Here is a 25,016-nt window from a genome sequence, read left to right as displayed (position 1 = left end):
CGATATAAAGAAAAATAGTGAAATTCCCGGTACGTGTCAGCATGTTTAAAATCTAGAAATGTCGGACGTAGTTTTATCATCTCCCATAAGAGCCCATGTTAAATGAAATAAGATTCCGTTCTGTTTGTTCTGTGGTAATATGTTTATATTTGTGAGCTGTAGTTGCTTGGGATATCACAAACAGATAAGATTACCGCAAGTTTTGTTTTGATAATTTTATTATGATTTGTGTAAAATTTAAAAAACAAATATTATGGTATTATGTAAGTGTGTAACATGATTACAGGAACTTAAATACTGGTAAGTCTTATGTAATGTTGATGTTATTATATAATAATAATATTGTATTTCCCTTACTGCTTTACGTCCTTTTGCTTTTACTACTAGCTCTACTGGCTACTATTTTTATACCTACTACCTATCTAGAGGTAATCTGAGGTGTATTATAATTAGGTACCTAGTAGTATTTGATAACTATTACCTAATGAATATAACATAATGCTAATTGGATACTAATTAGTAGGTAATTAAATTAAACAATACATAGGTCATAGATGCGTGCAATTTTAATTTTTCAGTAGCAGGTATGTATTTTGTTTTCTTATTGATTAAACGTTTGTTTAATATGAATAAATTAATTTTGTATCAGTGAAAGTGATTTGGCTCGCTCATATTGTATTTTTTTGTAAAAATCGTATTTAAATACCTAATAGTACTTATAGTTTATACTGTTCGTCATTTCAAATTGTATGGGTACTCAAAATGAAGATAAGACTTCAGGAAGGTTACTAAACTAAAAGACTCAGTACAACTCAGTACAATAGTATAAATAGTATACAATTTCATTATAATTTAATAGGTAGGTATTAATTATAAAAATATACCTAATAGTACTCACTACTACTCTTTGGGCCTGGGCATAGATTTACATAGGTATCTTTGCATCATATTTGTATAGGTAATTTCCATGCAATGAAACTTATAAATTATTAGCTTAAAATAATGTTGTATGTTTTACAGCGATGGAAAGTTGGAGAAAAATTACATATGTGGTGGCCATTTTTATGTTCTTGATACAAATACGTCCACTAGAACCATATTTAACTGCTTATCTCACTGGGCCAAATGGGAAGATTTCTCTTTCAGAGGTACATAAGTAGTATTATTTTTAATCTTGATTTTAAAATATTTCTTCCAATACAAAAGTATATATAAGTTTATTGTTTAAATAATTATTGCATTTACATTACTAGATAAGTAGTTATAACTAAGTATTTATGTGTGAACTTAATAATTATAATGTAAAATTTAAAATTGTATATAATCAAAGACCCTGTCATTCTCACATTATTTTTCAAACTTAATTTTTAATATTTTTATAATGTAATTTTAATACAGATACATTTTTATATCCCTATGAATTATATTTTATTATTGAGTTACCTGGGAGTTTAATCTGAATTGTGTATGTTACAGGTGGCTAACTCGATGGAGTCTATTAGATCATACTCTGCTCTTATAGCAACGTTCATAATGTTAATCATCTCAGACTACCTTCTATACAAGACGGTGGTTATAATCTTAACATCTTGCTCATGTATCACTTATATTCTTATGGCGGGTTTTCCAAGCTTAGTACAATTAAAAGTTAGTGCTAATATTTCAAACATATTTATATTATAATAAGGTCAATAATATTATTATAGTATTTGTAAACTAATTTCAGGTGTCTATGTTCTTTTATGGATCAGCATACTGTACCACAACAGTAGCATCATGTTATTTATTTGCCCGTATCAAAGACAAAAAACATTTTCAAAAGTCTGCCAGCTTTGCGGCTGTTGGCTTGGAGCTAGGAAAGTTCTTTGGAGATGTCTCTGGTCAAATCATAGTCAGCTCAAGTGGAGGAAGCTACTCATTACTGCCATACTGTAATGCATTTGGTTAGTATTTTACAATATAATAATATGTTTAATATTTATTTTACATCATGTACGAAATCCTACTCAGTTTCCTATTCTTAAATGACAGTTACTTCAAAAATACCCAATATTGAATACATAGTTAGAATGGATATACATGAATATTTTCTTAAGAAAAGTAGAAATACTCCCTCATTACCATTCAATTTTGATGTAATTTGTAGAACAAACCTTAAAATTATATTTCTATTAAAAATATAATTTTTTGTAGTTAACTTATAATTTATAACCAATATGTATATTGAACTCCAAGTTTGAAATCCAATTCATTTAACTTTAATTTTTTGATTAAAATTGTGTTATAAAAATTAACAATATTAAATTACAACATTTTTATTAAGTTTCATAAACTCAGTGTTGTATTATAAATTATCAGTTATTTTATGTACTATACTAGTCTATGTTGGTGTAACTTCAATTAATTATCTAAATCTGTTTATTTTTTTTCAGCTATGTTCTTGGCTACAATTTGGGCTTTTTTATTTCCTCCGATTAAACCAAAGGATTCTTTGAAGACGAATTGCCCAGATGAAAATACCATGCTTCTCGGAAATAGTGGAAACATTACATCCAATACTCATGAAATAAAACATTGTAGGTAATCATAGACAATTGAAATAAGGCACAATTTCTAGATTCAAGGCAGTAATGAATAATAGGCAATAACTAAACACTAATGTCTTGTTTGGATTCTATTGCTGGCATATTTACACTTTTTAATGTCTAGGCAATAGCAGGGTGGATAATGAATATAAGATAGTACTTGTTTTGAAACAAATCTGGTTGGATTTTAAGACTTCACTCTCAAATAAAATTATACTAAAAAAATCTCTTTGGTATATATTTGGCATGGCAGCATATGTTCAGGTACCTATTAAAATATTTTAAAACAATTTATATTTAATTGGATTATGTATGAAATTACTTTGATTAATCCAGTATTAATTGCACATTTTATAACTTCATACAATTATATTTATTTCAAGCATAATACATTTACAAATTATGTAATTTATCAAAATATCTGGTATAATATACAATATATTGTAATTATATTTGTAATTATTCATATTGATTCAAAAAAATATATTTAGCCAATATTTGGCTAATGCTAGCACATTATATAAGTTGATTTTTCAAGTATGCTCACCTTGTTTTTATGCATAATATATATAAATTCTGGTTTTTTGAACTTTTAAATACATTGGAAAACCATATTTTTGAATTATTGAGATTTAAAATAGGAACCCCTCTTTTTCATTTTTAATTATCAAGCAAATATTTTTTTTAGAATTTTCATGTATCAAAATCAAAATTCAAGCGAGTAGTTTTTGAGTTATATAACTTTGTGTAGTTAGGATAATATGTGTATGATAATGGATTAGGTAGGTATGGGGCTTAGACAATTTTAAATAAAAATTACTATTGATGTAGCTTTACAAATAATTTGTAAAAATGATCCAAGTATAATAAATATTATATCTAATTTTATATATAGTTATTTATACTCATTAGATTTTTGAACACATGACACTTTTAGGTAGTACAACAAATATCAGAAATTTGAAAATATGGTCTTTAGTTAAACTTGAAAATTTCATAAATCAGAATTTAAATACATTTATTATTCAAGTCGAAAATGGAGGTTACCATGCTTAAAAAATCACCCTGCATATTAATTTTATATGGTTAATGTATTGTAAAATAATGTTAGTATATGTTTTAGTAGTGTTTCCCAACCTTTCTGTTAAAGTGATTTACAAATTTAATCTTTGTGGAGTAGACGACTCCAATCTTCCCTTCAATTATGAAAATCAAGTATTACATTATATACCTAGTAACATAAATAAACATTTTTATTATTTGTAATGTTATAATTTTATTTTAATTTAATACAATAATGAATTCTTAATTATGCTAAATACAAAGATTATTTTTGATTATTGATACATAATAATAAAAATAATAATTCAGTTTGTGCTCCCATAATATTGATGTACTGCTCATCTGTGTGGACAATAAATATATGAGCATCTATGGGCTATGATACAAGATACAACGATACCATTTACAATCATAACTCATAAGCGTATTTAACAATAAGACAACATATTTTCCACTACCAAAATAAAATAATACAAAAGTTACTATAAATATAATGGATATCAATGTCTTACACTAGATATATATTATATTTTACATTATAACTATTTGTAAAGGTATCAAATAAAGCATCATTTAAGAATTTTTAGCCAATTTACAGCTATAACAATTTTTATGTATTTACTAATTTTTATTTTTTTTTAATTAAGATAATATTTTCCCTGTTATTAGTTTACAAACAAATCCTGAAACAGAGATATGTTGAGAAACACTGTATTTTAGTATATAATGGTATTTTAATATTTTAATTTATTTAGGTTTTGAATAATATGAATGTTCTGTACTCATATGTTGCTAACAAACATGGTCATAATGATATCTTGTCTAATGGATTTGCTGAGTCAATGGTCACATTGTGTGGTTAGTATTTTCGAATTTAATTATAAAATATCTACGTAATAATATATTAATATCTTACTTGCACTACCTATATACTTGGACTGATTATATTTTTATAAAATGTGTATTTGATTAATATACCTATTGAGTTTTGACTAATAATTTATCATTAATTTTATTGATTTCACAGTGTTATGTGTGTGTGTTGTTTTTTTTTGTCACTAGTTTAGGTTATATTATTTTATAGCTCCAGTTTTGTAATTAAGATTGCCTAATACTCTTTTAGTCTAAAGATAATATTTCCTGTCAATATTATCGGTCCATTCCTACAATTATTCTACAGTTAAGAGAAATATACACACAGTAATTAAAAAATAAAAAATAAAGATAAAATAGTCATAGAAAAGAATATAAGTAGTTAAATAATTTGATTATCAAAATATGTTATGATAAAAATAATAATAAATTAACTCCTTTTCCACTGTAACATTTATAAATTGATGACTAATGTCCTTATAACAAAATTGAAAATGTTAACTTGTGCTCGATTACACTTTAAAATAATTTGATAAGTCACTTTATAAATATATTTTATTCAGTGATACCAATTGACATACTGCAAGTATATGAAATTTTTTATACCATTAATGTGCAAACTAAAAATGACTAAAATCGATAAATTAAAAAAAAAATTAAGTAGGTACGAAATATTTCAAAATTGAAGTATAGGGTGTCCAACGAGAACTTACTCATTGCGATATCTCCTAAGATAATAAATATATCATAAATCTGTTTTTTTTTTTTTTATTAGACTCACAGATACAAGGACTACATATATATATTTTTTATTTAATTAAATGTTTTGGTAAAGTAAAAAAATTAATTTTTTTATTTTTGAAACAATTGAATGTATCCATTTTGTAGTTTATTTTTTCTGAAAATTTTAATCTTTCAACATTTTATTTTCATTAATTTCATGATTTTAAATAATTTTTTTAGTTTTTACGCCATACGGCGAAAACCCAGTTTTTGTCCTGATCGTGAAATGTGAATCCCCTTCTGAGGCTATTGGGTATATCTTCACGAGACATTCTGTATACAATATATTAAAATAATATTTAACTCAACTATTACAACTATTATACGTATTTTAATATTAAAAACCAAACATGTTACATTGGATATTGTACTAACTATTATTATTTATTAATACATTTATGTCTTAGGTGCATTGGGTGCTTATCTAATTGGTAAAGTGCAATTGGATTGGAATTATTATGGTGATATATTTACATCATTTTGCTCTATTTTGATGGGTGTTTTCATGATGTCTTGTTACTTTTATGAGCATATACAATTAATATATTTATCATATATATTATATGGTCTAATTAGTGAAGCAATATTAGTAATAACCTTGTGAGTATACATTAAATAACTTTTAAAATTATCAAATAAATAGCATAGTAACAGTTAAAGTCAATTATGTCACTTGTAGTTTATGATAAACAACACAAATTACATTAGGAAATTAAACATTTATTGTTTATGGCTTGATAACTTTTTTCTTTTGTATATTATACTTTTTGAAATAAATAAAGTTATCCTGATAGAAATTAGCTATTACCTGACAATTTTAATACTCAAGTAATCTGGCCTAACACCCAATATCCAAGCAAAGTTTATTTTATTGTTGATACATTTTTTACTGTTTTAAATTCAAATGAAAAATTGAAAGCATGGCTTTGGTAATTTTGATTAAAAATAAATGTCTTGATCAAGTCTTGATAGTGATGATACTAATGATACAATTGTCTAATAAAAATATTATAACTTTATATTAAATTTTGTTTAATCTGTATTTTTTTTGTATTTAGGTGTGAGTTGGCAAATCATTTAAAAAGTCAATGTTATTCCCTTGTAATAGGGTTCAATTTATTAGGTTCTTTAGTTATGTCTGCTATTATGACATTTTTCTTTGTTCAATTTAATTTCTTAGAAATTACTGTCCCTGGACGAGTAAGTAAAAAATATAATATTATTAATTTATGTAATTTTAAATGTTGTCCCTTTGTATTTAATAATTATTTTGTTTTAGTTTTTGTTCATTGGTGGTTTGTACAGTGTCCTTGGAACTATGTTTTTGTTCATACACTTTTTTGACGCTGAAAAAGAAAAAAGTATACAATGACTGATATCGATAAATGATTTATTTGTTGATATACGATATACATCATTGCCTCAAGTATTTTTTATAGTTATTACTGGTTGATATGAATTCATACACACAATTATGAAAATAAAAGCCACACCTATGGCTCTTAAATAATTATTCTAATTGTATTGTCTGTCTTCAGTATAACCTTTTTAAATGAGTCATGAATTATTTTTTTTTACAATTAATACATAATTTTAAATTATTTATTAAAAATTATTTTGATTTTATGTATAAACTAATAAATGATTTCAAACAACAAACCATTCTTTTCAAAGAAATTAACAATATGTAAAAAAGAAGCATTGGAACAAATATATTGTGTATACTCTATTCCAAATAAGTTTGGAAAAGCTGTGAAGCATCGGCACTGCATAAACTGTTAAACACGTTTCCGCTGGTATTTCTTCTTTCCAGACTTATTTGGAATAGAGTTTAGGTATTAGGTACCTTTATAATATGTAGATGCACAATTTAGTTTCAATAACTAATTATTAGGTAAAAATATTATTTACTAATTACCTTTTATTTTTTTATTCCTTAAAATTTAAATTAACTTACCTTATTGCTTTTTGAGGCTCCAGAATTTGTGGCTATATAATTGAATCTGAGACACCTTTTTTATGTTTAACTGAGTCCTAGGTTTAAAAATGTGTATGGAGTTTCCCAAAAATCACATTTTCATTTCGCTTTTATAGCGTTAGAATTGTCGTATTAACAGGCATGGTAAAAAATGTGTTCTTTTGTTTTTAATAATTATTTTAATTCGCAATTTTGTGCATAATAATAATAAAAAAGTATTTATTATAATATACCAAGTATAGTCAAATTTTAATTTTAATTTATCTTATTTCAAAAAAACACATACAATAATTTAAGAAGCAAGTCCATTGTTGAGTATCGTTTATACCGTTTACTAGAAAAATTGTCTTGTTTCGTTCACTTGTCATTGCATCCATTATATTGTGACCTCAACATTACTCATTAGTTATTACTGTTATTATTTATACAAACTTGAACTTCAACTGGTAACTAGTCGCCATAGTCATCGGGATAATTTTTTTTTGATAATCGATAAACGGATAATATAGTGCAATAATCTTGGTGGTCATAAGGTCTTTCTAAACACTATTAGCATACCAGTAATCGATAATCACTTATTGGTGAATATACAAAGTACGCATTTAATGTAGTCTTTTCCTTTTTATACATAGGAATTGTCAATATTTAATTTTTTCAAAAAATAAAATGATATTACCTATTACTCAGGACTCAATTGACCTAGCCACAATATTCACCCAATTATTTGCGACTCATTTTAACACTCCCGCAGAGTTTTATATAGTGTATCAGGTATGCAGTAGAAACTTGATTAGTATATGTAATAACAATAACTAATAACTAATTGGAGCCACACCTAGTTCAGAAACATGAAAGTTCAGATAGTACTGTCAATTTTTTCGAATAGTTAATGCCTACCTAGTCCTACTATATTATTAAGTAGGCACTTGCATATATGATACATTATTCATATTACATATTATAGGTATTGATATTTAGGTAATATGTTTATACAAAACTTGAAAAAACATATATAATATTATATGATATATTGATGTTATCTATAATTAAGTAGGAACTTACCTTTTTTTTTTAATTTACCATTTATTTTTACAATAAGTACGAGACGTGATATAGGTTTATAAGACTTAAATGAACAATATTTCAGATTTTCAGACAGTTATTGTGTGAAGTGGCCATCTATTGATGGAATTTCATGAAATTTAAAAGTGGGAGTTACCTAGTCAATTAGTAGATCAGTAGATCACGACACCAATTTCGTTTTAGTCACTCGTCTTCTGGGGTTACCAGGAGGCAAGAAAAATGGTAACAGATAGTTATGAGATCAAGGGGTCACGGTGATTTTAGGAGATTGGAATGCATGTGGTTGTAGAAAATCTTAATGACATATTTTACTGCTTGAGTAGATAGATCTTTATGGAGAGTATCATTTGAGACGTAGCACGGGTACCTACCTACCTATTAATATTATTCATAAAGAATTTAGAATTATAAACATAATTTTATAATATACAATGTAGGTATGTCATGGCAACTTGTTCGAGCATATTATAATGCGTATTGACGTTCGGATAATCGACATTCTATTGTAGTTATTAACTTAGTATTAACTCTTCTTGTTGTTTCTTATACGATAAAATTCTGATAAATTGTGTTTCACTATTACTTTTTATCTGTATTCCACAGGTTAGTGACATTTAAGTGATAAACTTTTGGGATTTTGTCACCCAGGGACTATGACGTAATATGGTTAAATATTTAATAAAAACAAAAAATTAATAATTTTATAAATTTAATACAAATGTAATTAAAAAAACAAGGTACCTATTGAAACGAATTTAACCTATCTGCAGGTATTTTCAACTAAAATAATATAAGTAGGTAGGTACCTATTAAATACAGTCTATTGAGTATAGTTAGCGGATGATTGATGAGTTACATCTCACATGTTTAATAGATAGGTAGGTGGTATCTATTTAAATTTTAAATTGTATGTAATAGGCACTAACCTAAGGTACATTAATCTTCAACTGTTGGTTGTCGGCAACTTAATTGCTTAATATAATATTGATCAATAAGTGAGTTGGTATAGTTTATCAGAGTAAAATATGATATTGCACATTAATATATTTTTTTCAAGAATACGTTATCATCAAAACATATTCATTGTTCCCTGTACGGTAGGTTATTACCCATAATGCTGTAAATAATGTAAATAATAATAATTATGATTCACTACAGTTAAGTAGTCAGTTGTAGGCTCCTACCTACTTCATAACATACAATTTATTAATTTAAATTTCAGTTCGTATGGTGCCTACTATGGTACCTAGTACAGTAGTACCTACCTATAGGATCAATCCATATCATTTGTTTTCTATATAAGTATAAGTAGGCACCTACCTACTGAAGTCTAAACCGAACACCATTGTGTTGCGCGTCGTAGCCCGATATTTAGCAATATCCAATAGTAGGTATAATAAGCACATTAGGTAGATACCTACTTCGAAAAATAAAATATTATATTGAGCTTATTAAAAAAATGAGCTTTTAATAATTTGTTCACGTTTTTAGCGATGGAAAGCTGGAAAATAATTACGTTTAATGTCGCCGTATATATGTTTTTATTTGAAATACGACCTCTTGAAACATATTTAACTGCCTATCTTACTGGACCAGATGGAAACGTTTCGCTTTCAGAGGTAATTATTATTATTTATGTAAATTATTATACCTACCTAAATTTTAATGTGTACCGTGATTAAAGCTGAAACTTACAATTGGTAACTTAGCACTAGAAAATATAAAATCATTTTATCAACATAAATCGAATTACACTTTAAAAAGTCAACAATTTGAAAATCTATAAACATCTAAGCAGTGATGTAAAAAATACTTACTTTTAAAAAGTATTTAAGTAATTACTTAAATACTTTTAAAATAAAGTATTTAAAATACCACCCAAATACTATAAATAGTAAAGTATTTGAGTACTCAAATACTTTTCAGAAGTATTTGAAATAATCTTCAAATATAAAAAAAAATCTCTTTACTTCTGAAATAATTTGTTATAGTAAAAAAATTGTTTATTACATTTTATAAACATGATTTGTTCAATAATCAAAAAACTAATCATTCATGTTAGTTCTTTTTTAGTGATAGTTGCTCCACAACAATGAACTTTTTTCCACATAGTTATATATTTTCAAAGCTATATTATGTATTTGGCTATCCCATACCGTCATCGATCTTCGTCGACGATAAACGATAATGATAATTGATAACCATTTTCTTGGTAAATAGGTACTAATAATTAGTAATAATATTTTCGCATTCCGAAATGATAAGTAGTTTTAAATCAAATCATAGCCTTATTTATATCGGACGTTAAACTATTTCCTGGAGAAAAAAACATTTAATCGACAAAAACCTATATCAAATAGTCCATAAATGATAAATATATAACGTCGAAGCATAACCACGATTATTATATTACTATATTATAAGCAACATGGTATGATCGTAAAATTCCAGATTTGGATCAAGTTCACGCATACGTCACTTACTTATCCATATTATATTGTCATTCAATTATTACTACTATAGGTACATTACGCTTCGTCACGTGCTTACCGAAGGATCTGACCGTCAAAAAGTTATGATCATACATTGTTGTTTATATCATGACCACGATGGCACGGTATTTTTATTTGAAAAGAATTATAAATTAAAACAAATTAAGAATTTAAATATCAAAAAAAGTAGGTATTCAATAAAATAGTATTCAATAGTAAAAAAAAGTATTTAAAATACCATTCAAATACTTCAAAATAAAAAGTATTTCAATATGGAAAAAAGTATGTATTTGAATACTTTTACTCAAATACTTTATAACACTGCATCTAAGGCCAAATCTATCAATAGAACAAAATATTTTGTATATTTATTACCTGTATGCCAGTATCATGTTTAGGAAAAACGAAAATGCTTCTTTAAAATTATGTTAAAAATGTTAGATCCCTATGGCAATTTATTTTTGTATAACTGCCGTAAAATCTGACTTTGTTGTAACTAGTGTTGGGGAAAATATTACGTTTTTTCATATTTTGTTTTAGTTTTTCCCTCTTATTTTGAAAAATACCTACTGGAACTTCTTACCTCCCCAGGTACCAATTGCATTCAATGTGCCACTGAAGAACCTCAATATTAAAAATAACAATATTAGTTAATCTTTTACAAAAAGTAACATCGTATAAAATAAAAATAATTTTCATTGTAAAAACCGTAAGCAATCGTTCCGTTCAAAATCCAAAACCTGTAGAAATTTGTTGACGGAATTTGTCAAGGAAAAAACCATGAAATACATTTCCAAATTTTTATATTTTTTCTTTATTGAGCACACACATTTTTTATTTAACCAATCTTTTAATATAAAGATGTAAATGCACTTGTTTAACATATTACTTTTTCAATGTTCTTGTACACTAGGTAGGTAATTACTTATTAAAAACCAATTAATTAGGTAATTACCTACCAATTTCATCATTATTGAAGTGCATATTATTAATTATTATAATATCGATGATTTGAGCATTAAGTCAACCTTTTTTAGTATTTGTACTTAAATATAGTTATTACATTTTTATTTTTAAATATTGGATATGTTTGATAACTTAAATAACTTTTACATAAAATATAATAAATTGGTTTCTACAGTAATGATGGCTGAGTGTACCTAATTCTGAATTCAAATTTATATTTTAATTAATTTGATTCATTTCTAAGAGTATAGATACAGACCAGATGTACAATAATTATTATGAACTTAATCATTTTTTCATTTAAATAACCGTGAGTAATATAATCCAAGAAATACTGATTAAATATTAAATAATAAATTATTATAACACTCATCAAAAAATATTCAAATATCATTATAAAACTATTTACTGGTTTTTCAAAAATATTTATCAATAAAATCACAGATATGTGCAGGTTACATGTACTTAATATAGTTAATATAGTTTTAAATAGGTATAATAATAACTAAATAGTGTACGGTATAGCTTATTAATTTTTTCTTATTTTATCATGTGAACAAATTATTTACCACGTTATTAATACAGCTTGATAGTTAATTTTTGAAAACATTTTTTTTAGATAGATTATTTTAAGTCATTACAAAATTATTTATTTTTACCATGTTTTATAAAAATAAATTAAAAACATTTCAATAGGTATTTGTCAAAACACAATTTTTAATAATATAGATATTGACTATATTTTATTATATAGTTACTATAATATATTTCTTAGATAAATATTATGCTACTGAATATGAAAGAAAATGTGGGTAGGTCGTACCTATGTGGCTGTTATTCAAAAACTAAGAACTTAAAAAATAATAACTTTAAAAATTGTACAAACAATTTTTTTTTGAAAACGTTGTTTTGTAAAATATTATACTTCATAAAAAAATAATATTTCCAAAAACGCTAATACTTGTAAGCATATTTGATAAATGACTTATTTGTAGTCAATTTTTAGTTACTGCTGATATTATATATACATACAAATATAAACTATACAGAAGAACATGATTATAAATTATTATTTATTACCTATAGTTGTTTTGAATGATACCTACTTAATATTGGTTGGTAACAATAAACGAACAAAAAACTATCTTTCATAACTTTAACAATTGTAACACTAATCAAAAATTAGGTAATGAGTCTTCGATTTTCAGTTAGACGCGCGTCTTCATATAAATTAATTAAAAATACGAAAAATAATTCATTAAATTATATTATTATAGATACCAGGTGAAAAATCAAGCCTGGGCAAATTAATCATCATTTTTAACAGATTCAGGTTAAGTTGATATAAAATATTTTAAAAAGTTTAAAGTTTATAGTTTTCCTAATTTTTTTGAACTCAGTTAAGTTAAAAGTTATACTGAAACTTACTATTAACTTATAGTTTTTATTTTTTTAATTTAAAATTTACAATCTATAAACAAGTTAATATTATAATAAGTAAATGTGTTGATACTTACTAGACGTGAACATGAGCGAAGGGAGTGTCCAGTGACACTACTTCCAAACTTATAGAGTTAAGTTATTATTTTTTTTTTTTTTAATACATAAATAGCCAGTTAAATGTTTTATAATAATACAAATTAAATGTTTATGCAATATTCATTATCAATAAGAATAATTTTAATATATTTTAAAATTATTCATAAATTAAAGTATAATTTTGATTTGATTAAAATTTAAAAGTGCCTTGTTATTTATTAAGTTTATATCAATAAAAACGAATTGGGTTAAAAATGAAGTTAATGAAAATTAAATTAAAAAAGAGTTAAATTCAAAATAACTTAACTTAATTTTTTTAACTCGGTTATGTCTCATGAATAGGTGATCTATTTAAGTGTCTACACTGAATATTTCGAAAAGTTGTAACTTTTTTGAAAATATTCTTTTTATATAATTTAATTTCACTTTAAAAAATCATGCATTTTTAATAATACCTACCCCAGATTTTTGAAAATATATACATATGTTAAAAATCTAATAATTTTTTGCCTTTTGGGATAGTAGGTTAGGTACATAGGTATCTATATGTTTAGGTTTACTACACATGCAATCCCTATCTATATAAGTACCTATGTTTCAGGTCCTATTATGTACCTACCTATGGGCTATGTTATATACATCATACATGCGGTCTTTTGTGAGCTTAGTTAATTATATTTAATGAAAATGAATTGTTCTTTTATCAGGTACCTACTTCAGCTATGTATATATATTTCAAAGCATCGATTTAGTTTAAATGTTATGCTGTGAATAGAGTAATCAATATCTTAAATTGGTTTTAAAAATTAATTCTCACATTTTGTTATTGCTAAATGTATTAAATACTTTATAGCTCGATTATATTTAATTATGTTTTAGTAGTTCATATTTATATTTGTGTGTAATAGTAATTATTTGCAATTACATAATATAGGTGTACAACAATGTAACCTCGTATGAATTGTTATATAAATATTAAATAGTTTACATATTTTATAACATTATAATAATTGTAACAACAAATATTTCTAATCAAACGGCCATGATCAAATGACCTACTATTGCCACATAATTACACTGCAATTAATTTCTTTTTAGTCTAAGTTTTTGTACAATTTTTAAAACTAATTAAAAATATTTTTGTATAATGATACTATAATATACTATTTAAATTTTTTAAAAAAAGTTAACTTTTTTAAAAAGTTAAAATTATTTATTATCAAATGTAATTAAATTATTAGTAAAATTGTTATTTATTATTATTCATTATAGCTATTAACATATTGAGGCACTTCAAACCGTACAGTTTCCGCGAACATTTGAAATTACTGTTTTAATTTTTAAAAAAAAGTTTGATTCCCGTTTTTGCCAATCTACCTGTTGTATATGGAGAAATTATTATAATATATACCATATTTTTGGGAAAAAAGGAAAATCTTCATGGTTCATAACTCAGAACACACTCACATACTTATACATACCTATTATATATACCATAAATTACATATAACTTAAATATGGAATCGTCGTACATAAATTGATAGTGTCGAAATTAAAAGAGGTACAGACTTTACTACGGATTTTATTTGAGTTATTAGTAATTATAATATTTTTAAATATTTAATGTTGTCATATAATCTACCTATGTTCAATTATTTCGAGTTGAAACTTCAATTTATACCTTTAAAATAATATTGATGATATTTAAATAATATGAAATATATTATAATAATTTTACCATAGCACGTAGATAGACGGAAACAGGCGATGGTGGAAACGGGTAGTTCCGGTTTAGCTTTACGTCTTACCCATAGAAATATATAGTAGTAGACTGTAGTGATAAGAAAATGGAACATAATATATTTGCAACTTTGATTGATGAACAATGAACATGTTAAATCAAATAATCGATTGTGTAATGACAGGATATAAATATTTTAACGCAAAAACATTAAATTATAAAATAATAAACACTAATACGCTATTGTTTATATATCCTTGAAAAGTTGTGTAGGTACAAATTATATTTATTAGATAATGAGATATTTATTGCCCATTAAAATTGTATAAATAATTTACTATTTTTGTTGATCAATTAGTTTTCAGATAGTTAAAGAAACTAGGTAAAATAATATTCTTCCTGTTTAGGTATTTACATTAGGTATTGTAAGTAGGTACTTATTGAAATGTATTGTTTGATACAAATAGTTTGTCTTTGTGTACCAATCATCATAGTAAGTTATCCGTATCATTATACTTACTGATAACCTAGGTAGGTATTGGGGTTACTAATAAATACATATTAAATTGAAATATTCAATTTATTCTGATATAACTTTGACTCTAATCTTAATAACTTACCAATATAAGTGGTATAAAATAAATAAACAATAAAATATCAAAGTCCGCCCGTTTAATAGAAATACAAATAATATTTTAAAAATGTAGGTACCTAATTTATACCTATAAGCATATTTAAACAATTAAATTATATTTCGATAAAGAGCCTATGTGTAGTAAAATATACCTAACGTAGTAACATATACAGGGTTTCCAGTGAGGATTTACCCATATAGTGATATCTCATGAAATAATGGAAGTATCATAGTTCTAGGTTTTTGATAATACTCGCCGGGACAAGAACTACAAATATTTTATTTTTTTATTAATTTTAATATTTTGGTAAAAAAGTTAAAAAATTTATTTTTTCATTTAGTTATTTTCAAAAAAATTGAAGATTTTTAATATTTTTTCCAGCTTCAAGAAAAATTGGAAATTATTTAATACCATAGTGTTATTAAACATGTAGCGCGTGCTCTTGCGGCCTTCGCACGCTTTCAATGTGGCCCATAATTTTTCTCAAAAGTAGAAAAAATATTAAAAATCAGGAGACAAATGAAAATAAAATGTCAATACTTCAACATTTTCAGAAAAATGAACTCTACAAAATTGATATCTTCAATTTTTTTTGAAAATAATTAAATAAAAAAATATATTTTTTAACTTTTTTACCAAAACATTAAGATTAATTAAAACATGACATATTTGTAGCTCTCATCTCTGTGAATCTTAATAAAAACCATAACTATATTTCCATTATTTTAGGAGAGTAAAATCATTACGGGATATCTTGTATTACCTTTACTGAATACATGTCAGGTATCAAAATAATAATTTTAAAATTAAGAGGATGCCACACTCGCATGTGTTGTCGCAGTCTTACAAACGAGTAACATACCAAATTTACGCTCAGAAGTTCAAGTTTTATGCTGTTAGCTTAAAAATTAGAGTGAATCGACCTATTATGAAACTTTATGTTAAGAACTTTCTCTATGTTTTGTTGGAAGTTTTTTTACAATAATTCAGTTTTTAAGTGAGTTATGAGCATTTTTAATTTACATTTATTATACAAGCATACCTCGCTTAAAAACTGAATTGTCGTAAAAAAACTTCCAACAAAACACAGATAAAGTTCTTATCATCAAGTTTCATAATAGGTCGATTTATACTCTAATTTTTAAGCTAACGGCATAAAACGTGAACTGCTGAGCGTAAATTTGGTATGTTAAGCGTTTGTAAGACGGAAACAACACATGCGGGTGTGGCGTCCTCTTAAAGGAATATCACGTTTTAACAAACTTGTTAAATATTGCTTTGCTCGCAATAGGTACATACTATTGCACCCGTTGGCTATTGACTGTTTTACACACTTACCGCTTATGTTTGATAATTATACAACGATAATATTACCATACTGTCTTTTATACTAGGTGGCTAACACGATGGAGTCAATCAGATCGTATTCAGCCCTCACTGCAACTGTAATAATGTTAGCCGTTTCCGAATACTTTTACAAACCGGCCATCATAGCCTTCACTGCTTGTTCATTTATCGCTTACATCCTCATGTCAGGTTCACCGAGCTTGACACATTTGCGGGTTAGTATCTTTACTAATTGGAAATAAGTATTTTGTGTACAACATAATATGGTAGGTACCTACATTATAGTACCTATACTCGGCAATTGTTATAGATAATACGAAAAACGTAGATTTGTGTGTGTATTAGAGACGTTGTCATTTGTCATTAGTGTTCCCTAACAACAACAATTAAATAATACTACTTTTATATCTACTACAGGTCGGTGTGGCTGGCATAGGTGCAACAAATAACGCCTACATATTAGGCTTCAGTTATTTGTACAGTCAAATCAGTGACAGGCAACAGTATCAAAAGGCGACCAGTATTGTCTCAGCTAGCTTACAGCTAGGCATTTTCTGCGGTTCTGTACTTTCGCAAATAATCGTCAGCACTTCTGGAGGAATTTATACAATTCTACCATATTGCAATGCATCGGGTAAATATTAGTCCGTAGTTTTATACCTACCATTTTATTTACCTAGTCGAGTTCATGTTGTAATTAATTTTTAAAATACATAATATTCTACATTATAATATACTTGTCTTATATTAATCACTAATAATATTTAATGAATGAACATAGATGATCTCTGCTAATATTTAACTTATTTAGTGGCCCTTGATTGGTTCTTATTGAATTGTATTGAACCATTACATGATCAATTGTTTAGGTAAATTGGCATTCGTCTCCTACTTTTTGCCAATTGCCGTGCATAGTGCACACATGTGGGGCTAAGAGTACAGGAAAACAAAGAATCATCCAGAAAAACGGAAAAATTGGAACTTCGTGTTGACAGAACCATTATTATTGTAGAGCAGGTTATACCTATGGGGGCAGTGGTATATTTTTAAATAAAATAAACTGTCATTTAGTAACCAGTGGCCAGTAAATAACCTCGGTCACTAGTTGTAGTTTCCATTTAGGCGTTTTACAGAAAAATGGTTGGCAGTGTTAGGTTAATGTATACCAACAAATGGGCACCATCTTTCGGACATTAATTTCAAGACGTAATATTTTTAATTATTAGTTACTTAATGTCATATAATGTAGTTTCTTTTTTCTATAAAACAATTTTGTAAATACATTTTCAATATTTCATATTTTCCCGCTTTGTTTATAATGAAAACCTTTTTACTTGTTTTCAGCTATGTTCTTAGCTGTAATTTGCGCTTGTTTATTTCCGGCGAAAAAAAAGCATTCTTTTCGACTGGAGAATGTGCTTAATGAAAATACCAGACTTCTCGAAAAGGGCTTTAAAAATAAAACAGAAATTCGTGAAAAAGATATCGTAGGTAATCGTAATGTATAAAAAACCAGTGTTCATATAATAAACACAAATTAGTTTAAGGAAAATACACTAGATAATGGTGCCTCACTAAATTCTGCAACTATTATTTCAATATTTGTGTTTTTTGTTTTTTTGCTTAGCTCATAATACAATCTATTAAGTACAATAATTCAGTGAAAAATACCATCAAAGGATTACTGTTCGACTTTAAAACTTCATATTCGAATAAGGTTGTTCTAAAACGCTCAATTTGGTACATAATCAGTATGGGATCACATTTTCAGGTATTTAAGTACCTAATCGTATTAACCGGTGTTTCCGAATTGCGTGTGAATATCATTATTTAGGATAAATTGAGTGCGCGATTTTCTCGCGACAGAACTGAGTTGCGCCAAGAGCTACGCATTTTGATGTAAACGTCAGTTTGTACATTTTTTACAACTTCAAAAAATTTAAAAATGTTTGGATGCGGAGAGTAGAACATACTATTGAGTTTCGGACGAAACGATTCACAAGCATTAGTAGTACGCATTAAACTGTTAAAAAACTCCGCCCATATTGATGTTGGAAATTTACTGCTTTGTAAAATATTTTTTTTCAAAAGAGTCACAAAAAGCATTTAATTGCTGATTATTTAGTTTTGTAGTCATGAGATCTTCAAAAAACATTTTTGAACTTCCTAAGGGTTTAAAACTTTAAAAAGGATAATCCAAAGCATACTTTTAAAAATTTTCCAATTTCTGATTTCTTTTTGAAGTTTTTACTTAGGCCAAGTGATTGGATTTTTCTCCACATAGTCTGGCCCAAGTGAAAGCGACAGCCTTTACGAACTACTTCGGGAAAAATCTCTTAAATTGCCAAGTGAATAGCTTGTTCGAAATCAGCGTAAATTATACGTGGTGTAAAAGTCAAATTTAATTCACCAGTTTTATCTAACAAATCAGAAAATGCATCTTTATATATTTTTGTAGTTTTGCCTGTTAATAAAAAAAATACTAGCGGGGTATAATTTGAATTTTTTGCTCCATGGATAATAAATGATTGATAAAATGGTTTAAGACAACTTTTAAGCACATTCAGTTAAATATTTCAAATTAGTTTGTGTTGAAAAAGCTATTATCTTTTTTTCTGAATTATTCATTAACAAAAATAATTCATCTCGATTTGTTTTGATTTCACCTAAATTTGTTAGAGCCAAATGTAGTTCATCTAAATTTGTGGGCAACTTTGGAATCATACTCGAACGTACTAGTGAATATTTTTTCTTATACGCATCGTGTCTGTAGTAGTTTAGTAGTTAGACTACTTATATCTATTTCACATAATTCTCGGTGTAAAATCTTACATGGCTTTTCAAACGGATCCTCCAAAGTTGTATGTTTTAATTTATTACTTACTTTTTGTCGAGTTAAAATATTGACATCGTCTTTTTTGTGGTCGTGATTTAATACACTAAAATTAATTTCACTATTTTCATTTAATTTAAAAAATGATTTAATATCATTATTTAAATATTTGTTAAAATGAAATTTATAGCCATCAATTAAATAATATAGTTTTTTTAATTTTTTTCGCTAAACATATCACAAATTTCCATTTTTTTTTTTGTCGTTAGATCAGTCTGGCTGCTAACTAATAACTATTAACTGATTGTCGAAAATTACAAATTGTATATATTATATTGTTACATACTTATCAAATTATAATCATTTCTAATCGCTATTCACTAATTTAATCTCATTCCTCGGAGAAAACCCATATTACTATCGAATTCACTATAACCCATAACACTACTAAATATTACTATATTACATTTACTACAGTATAAACTCAAATGATCGCTGAAAACCGGTCGTCTATTTAAACTTGTACGCTTGCAATTCGAATCTGTCACGAAAAATACGCGCACTCAATTCGGTTGTCAACCAACATCGCTTTTTTTGGCACGCAATTCGGATGCAGCCGTATTATTGTATTAACATATTATCGCTGAATATACTAATTTACTAAGAATTAGGATGCATTAATAAATATAATTCAAAAACTGCAGTAGATATTATAAAATACTAATAATAATTTATTTTTTATCATTATTAAAATAGTCCGTAATCAATGCAAAAATAACTTTATACTAGTAGTAAATAATAAACAATACAAAAATAAATAAATTACAAAAAAAAATGTATAAGAGGCAGTATACCTATGGATTGGTTACCTTACATCCCCCGGCCTCTTCCCTATTAGCAAAGCATTTATATTTACTTAAAATGTAAAGATAACACAGTTGTTTTATTTAAGATGTCTGATACTTAATATTTAATTGTAGATAGAAAAAAATGAAAGGTTCTTATACCTAGGTATTATTAAAATAGGTATCATAATTTATAACTCATAAACTGTTATAAAATGAAGTATGTATCTGTATATTAGTATTCCGCATTTTCACGTCGTGGTATACTCGTACAATTACATAGGTACCTATTTTCATATTATAAACTTATAAGTTTGTATTTATACCAAAATAGGAAAATTATATATTACCTTTTATTGATATTATATTGTATTGTAGATCTTAACTAACATGAATGTATTATACACGTACATCGTTAATAGACCAGGTAATCATGATGTCTTGTTAAATGGATACGCGGAGGCAACAATTAGTTTGTGTGGTTTGTAATTTTTTATTTTTATTTTTAATAATCAGCATAATAATATATTGTAATAAATAATAATGTAAAAGACGTATGTAACGGTCTTACGGATAGAGTATGAAATTGCACGGTAGTATGTATAATGCGCCTAGTTTTTTTTTTTCATTTCAAGTAGAAAAAAACTGGGAAAGTCGCTCTGCTCTAGGTACCTATATTATATTGGCTGTTGTGGGTTTAGAATTTAGAGTGTACTTATTACCTCATTGGGTAGTCACGTAGATACCTAACCATTTCGCACGGTTGTGTGTTTCCGAGTAGAAACGATGTGTCAGCCTCTATTTCAAGAGATAAGGAATATTTTAGGAAGGATATCTTAGACTTTATTTATGCTATTACATAATATACATTGATTTATTTTTCTAGAAATATTGCCGTAAATTGAATAATGTTTGCATATACATGGCATAAACATCGCATATTGTATTATTCAAAATTGTTTTTTATTATAATATTATATCATATCTACTTATAATATTATTGTCATTAACTCACTTATAAATCAATACGAATGAATCGTATAAACATTGTAAATAAAATCGTGGTTTAAATAGCTTAAATTAGTATTTTGAAAACTTAACTGTGCATAGAAAATAATAATTAACTCGATGGTGAAAAGTTTTAATTCCTTACAGTTAATATTTTTTTTTAAATTGTTATTTTTGTTATTTTTTCGGGTTTTGTCTAAATTAGATCTACAAATACTTAAAATATTGTAATTTTTAATTGCTGTAAAAATAACTGTCGTGAGACATTTTTAAAATTAATTTTCATTAATTTTTACTCATAAACAAACATTAATCATACGGAATTAAAAATAGTCGATATTTTAAAATGTTTATAAATAAACTCTAAAATAGCAAAAGTGTATTGAAAATTATATCACGACGTCTAGAAAATTGTAATATAAATATTTGGGTAAAATATTAAGTCTTTAAGTTTGTTCACTTTCGAGTTTCAAGAAACTATACATTTTTTACTCCCCTCCTACACAAGTATCAACTAGATCTAATTTCCTATAAAAATCACATTAAAAATTGAAAATCAAAACATTTTTACTCCCGAAGTCACAAACAAAAAATCACACAATATATCATTGAAAACCGATACCCATTCATTTCTTCACTTAGAATCTAAAATATCCATAAGTATCCAGATGTATTGTGTATTTAACGTTTATTCTGTCTATTTACCTATTATTTATTTTTTTAAATTCATTTTCTAATATTAAAATATTGCGTTTACAGGAGCTGTGGGTGCCTATCTAATTGGAAAACTGCAATTAGATTGGGTCTATTATGGCGATGCTGTTACGGCAGTTTGCTCTTCATTCATGGGCATTCTTATGATGTCATGTTATTATCACGACCATTTGTTTTTGATATATTTATCGTATATTTTGTACGGTATAGTTAGTCAAATGGTATTTGTTTCAAATTTGTAAGTATACAATCTTTCGGCGCACTTTTAAAACAAAAGAAAATAGTTAGGTATCATAATTAATTCTAAAGGTTGACACGCTCAATACTCATCTATAATTACCTACTAAATATATTTTTTTCTTCAAGCTCCGAAATTGCGAAACGACTGAAGAATCATTGTTATTCTCTCGTTTATGGATTTAATTTATTTGGGTCTTTGTTAATATCCGCCTTCATGACAATATTTTTCGTCCAAATGAATTTCTTCGATATTACTATTCCCGGAAGGGTAAGTTCAAACTTTTCTATTATGCTACGTCATATACATCAATATATCAATAGTATACATATTAGTATATTACCCTTTATTATAACACAATATTTTTACCATTATTTTTTTTTCAGTTTTTGTTCATTGGTGGTTTAGATGTCTCTCTTGGAGTGGGATTCTTTGTTTTATCTTACCTCAAAATGACTAATCCTCGATGATGAACTACACTATTTGACGTTTGTCTATGTTATAATTTGGATCGTTGTGTTTAATAATATTGTTAAATGAAGAAGTGTATTCAATACCATAAAGTATATTGTAATTCATGGTAAAACATTATAGTTGTAGGTACTTATACGGCTATATCTATTAATGATTTACATAAATTCAATTAATATTTTACTCATAAGTTAGTATGATATAGTACTATCTTCATAATAATATGAGTAAAAAGAACTGCTTTTAACTTATTTATGTATTCTATGTGAATTGTGAAAAAATAAAAGAACTTGAATTATTTTGATAATATTAGTTATCTACATTTTGAAAGATGGTCGCATTAAATGTGACAATAAAAATCTGTCAGAACCAGAAGCTTTTAATTTTTAATTAATTTATATCAGCCATGCCATTTCAACTATGGCAAAGAATACCTATACCCAAATTCTTATAGTTTCTTTAGCGGAAAATTTTTTTAAATCTTTACAGTATACACGGCGAGTATAACTTTTAAAAATATGTCTAAAAGTTGAATGCCCGTTCAAAAACGTTTGGGCGCTACAGCTACTGTTGGGTTGTGTTTATTATAGACATAATATTTTGTGTAAAAAATAATTTATCACCTAATATAAATATGTATATAAAGACTAAAAAGAGTAGTCTTTTTAAACAAGGAACCCACATAATTTTTTTCTAAAATGTTATTTTTGACAAATTTTTGATACCTACACATTCTGCCAGGCTTATCAAAAAGACAGTAACTCCAAAATATTAATTTTTGGGAAATCTTGTCTAAAATGTTGACAAATTTTTAAACTTGAAAATCATGAAACAGCTGCCCTTGAATACTATTCAATTTGGAATTGATGTTTAAAAATTATTATTTAATTTTTTTATAAATCTTTATTTCTTATACCTTATAATAGACTTATCCCTTTTCACTTTATGTATTTTAGTAGGTAGCTAAAACAAATTGAGTACACAAAAATGTTGGAGTTACTTCTTACATGATTATAGATGTTCACACAATAAATAAGGCTTAGGACTAAGAATGTAGTATCTACTTTTATTTATGGAGTTAAAAATATTAATTGTCTTAAAAGAACAGTATATAATATTTATATAACAATATGCAAGTAGGTAATATATATATTATTATGATAAAAAAATGTATCACTAATCAATACATTAATTAGTAACCTAACCTAACCTTTATGTCAAAAAAATATATATTATTATAAATTATTGTTAGTACATTGATAGCATCTAAATGTTTGATTGCAAAATTATTTATTTATTATCGAATCAAGTTATTTAACTATAATTAAATAGTTCTTTTAAAATAATCAATTACAGATTATATTTTATTGATCATTTATGGAGATAATGAATTTTGAATAGTGGCATATTAGAAGAAACAATAATGTATCTCCACTCAATAAGAAAAAAAAATGTTCCTGGCATCTCAGCCATGGATTTACTGCATTTTTGCTTCTAATTTGGATTTACTGCGTTTTGGTTACTTAAATCTACATAAATATGGAGTTATCACGTTTCTATTTATGTTTAAAAATTAATATAACAGATTTTAACATAGAATTTCGTAGTTTTTACTTCAAAAAATCTTACAAATCGGTTATAATTATATAAACTCCCAAGTAAGTACTAGGTACCATAATTTCTTAATGTCAAAAATTGAAGTTACTGTATTTTTGATAAACACGGCAGTATTGTATTTGAACTTTTTCATCTATGTCTGCTGGTAAAATATACTAAATACAATACTCCATAATTTTTTGCTTAAAAATTTTCAAATGGAAACT

The 25,016-nt window shown here is 26.1% G+C and overlaps 2 protein-coding genes across 8 annotated transcripts; both read left to right on the top strand.

Moving 5' to 3' along the window:
• The first annotated feature begins 99 nt into the window (after positions 1 to 99).
• Positions 100 to 6,770, top strand: LOC111033428 (thiamine transporter 1-like). Of its 3 annotated transcripts, none has more exons than XM_022314151.1 (10): positions 100 to 300; positions 1,021 to 1,148; positions 1,477 to 1,647; positions 1,727 to 1,943; positions 2,433 to 2,576; positions 2,710 to 2,849; positions 4,403 to 4,505; positions 5,711 to 5,903; positions 6,362 to 6,503; positions 6,583 to 6,770. In XM_022314151.1, the coding sequence occupies exons 2-10, from the start codon at positions 1,023 to 1,025 to the stop codon at positions 6,673 to 6,675; spliced, it is 1,329 nt and encodes a 442-aa protein (XP_022169843.1). In that variant the 5' UTR covers positions 100 to 300; positions 1,021 to 1,022; the 3' UTR covers positions 6,676 to 6,770. The 3 variants fall into 3 exon arrangements, with proteins under 3 accessions (XP_022169843.1, XP_022169845.1, XP_022169846.1); XM_022314153.1 differs by lacking the exon at positions 100 to 300 and adding an exon at positions 327 to 584; XM_022314154.1 differs by lacking the exon at positions 100 to 300 and adding an exon at positions 660 to 859.
• Positions 6,771 to 8,271: 1,501 nt separating this feature from the next.
• On the top strand, positions 8,272 to 24,323 carry LOC111033429 (thiamine transporter 2-like). Of its 5 annotated transcripts, none has more exons than XM_022314155.1 (10): positions 8,272 to 9,751; positions 9,856 to 9,983; positions 17,132 to 17,299; positions 17,502 to 17,718; positions 18,429 to 18,571; positions 18,712 to 18,855; positions 21,141 to 21,243; positions 22,530 to 22,722; positions 22,851 to 22,992; positions 23,109 to 24,323. In XM_022314155.1, the coding sequence occupies exons 2-10, from the start codon at positions 9,858 to 9,860 to the stop codon at positions 23,190 to 23,192; spliced, it is 1,320 nt and encodes a 439-aa protein (XP_022169847.1). In that variant the 5' UTR covers positions 8,272 to 9,751; positions 9,856 to 9,857; the 3' UTR covers positions 23,193 to 24,323. The 5 variants fall into 5 exon arrangements, with proteins under 5 accessions (XP_022169847.1, XP_022169849.1, XP_022169848.1 ...); XM_022314157.1 differs by having other exon boundaries at positions 8,272 to 9,755; XM_022314156.1 differs by having other exon boundaries at positions 8,272 to 9,773.
• The last annotated feature ends 693 nt before the right edge of the window (positions 24,324 to 25,016 follow it).

The sequence above is a fragment of the Myzus persicae genome, unplaced genomic scaffold, assembly GCF_001856785.1.
Source record: "Myzus persicae strain clone G006 unplaced genomic scaffold, MPER_G0061.0, whole genome shotgun sequence".
Lineage (NCBI taxonomy): Eukaryota > Metazoa > Arthropoda > Insecta > Hemiptera > Aphididae > Myzus > Myzus persicae.
The sequence above is the reverse complement of the archived record's forward strand: the minus strand, read 5'-3'. Positions and strand labels throughout refer to the sequence as shown.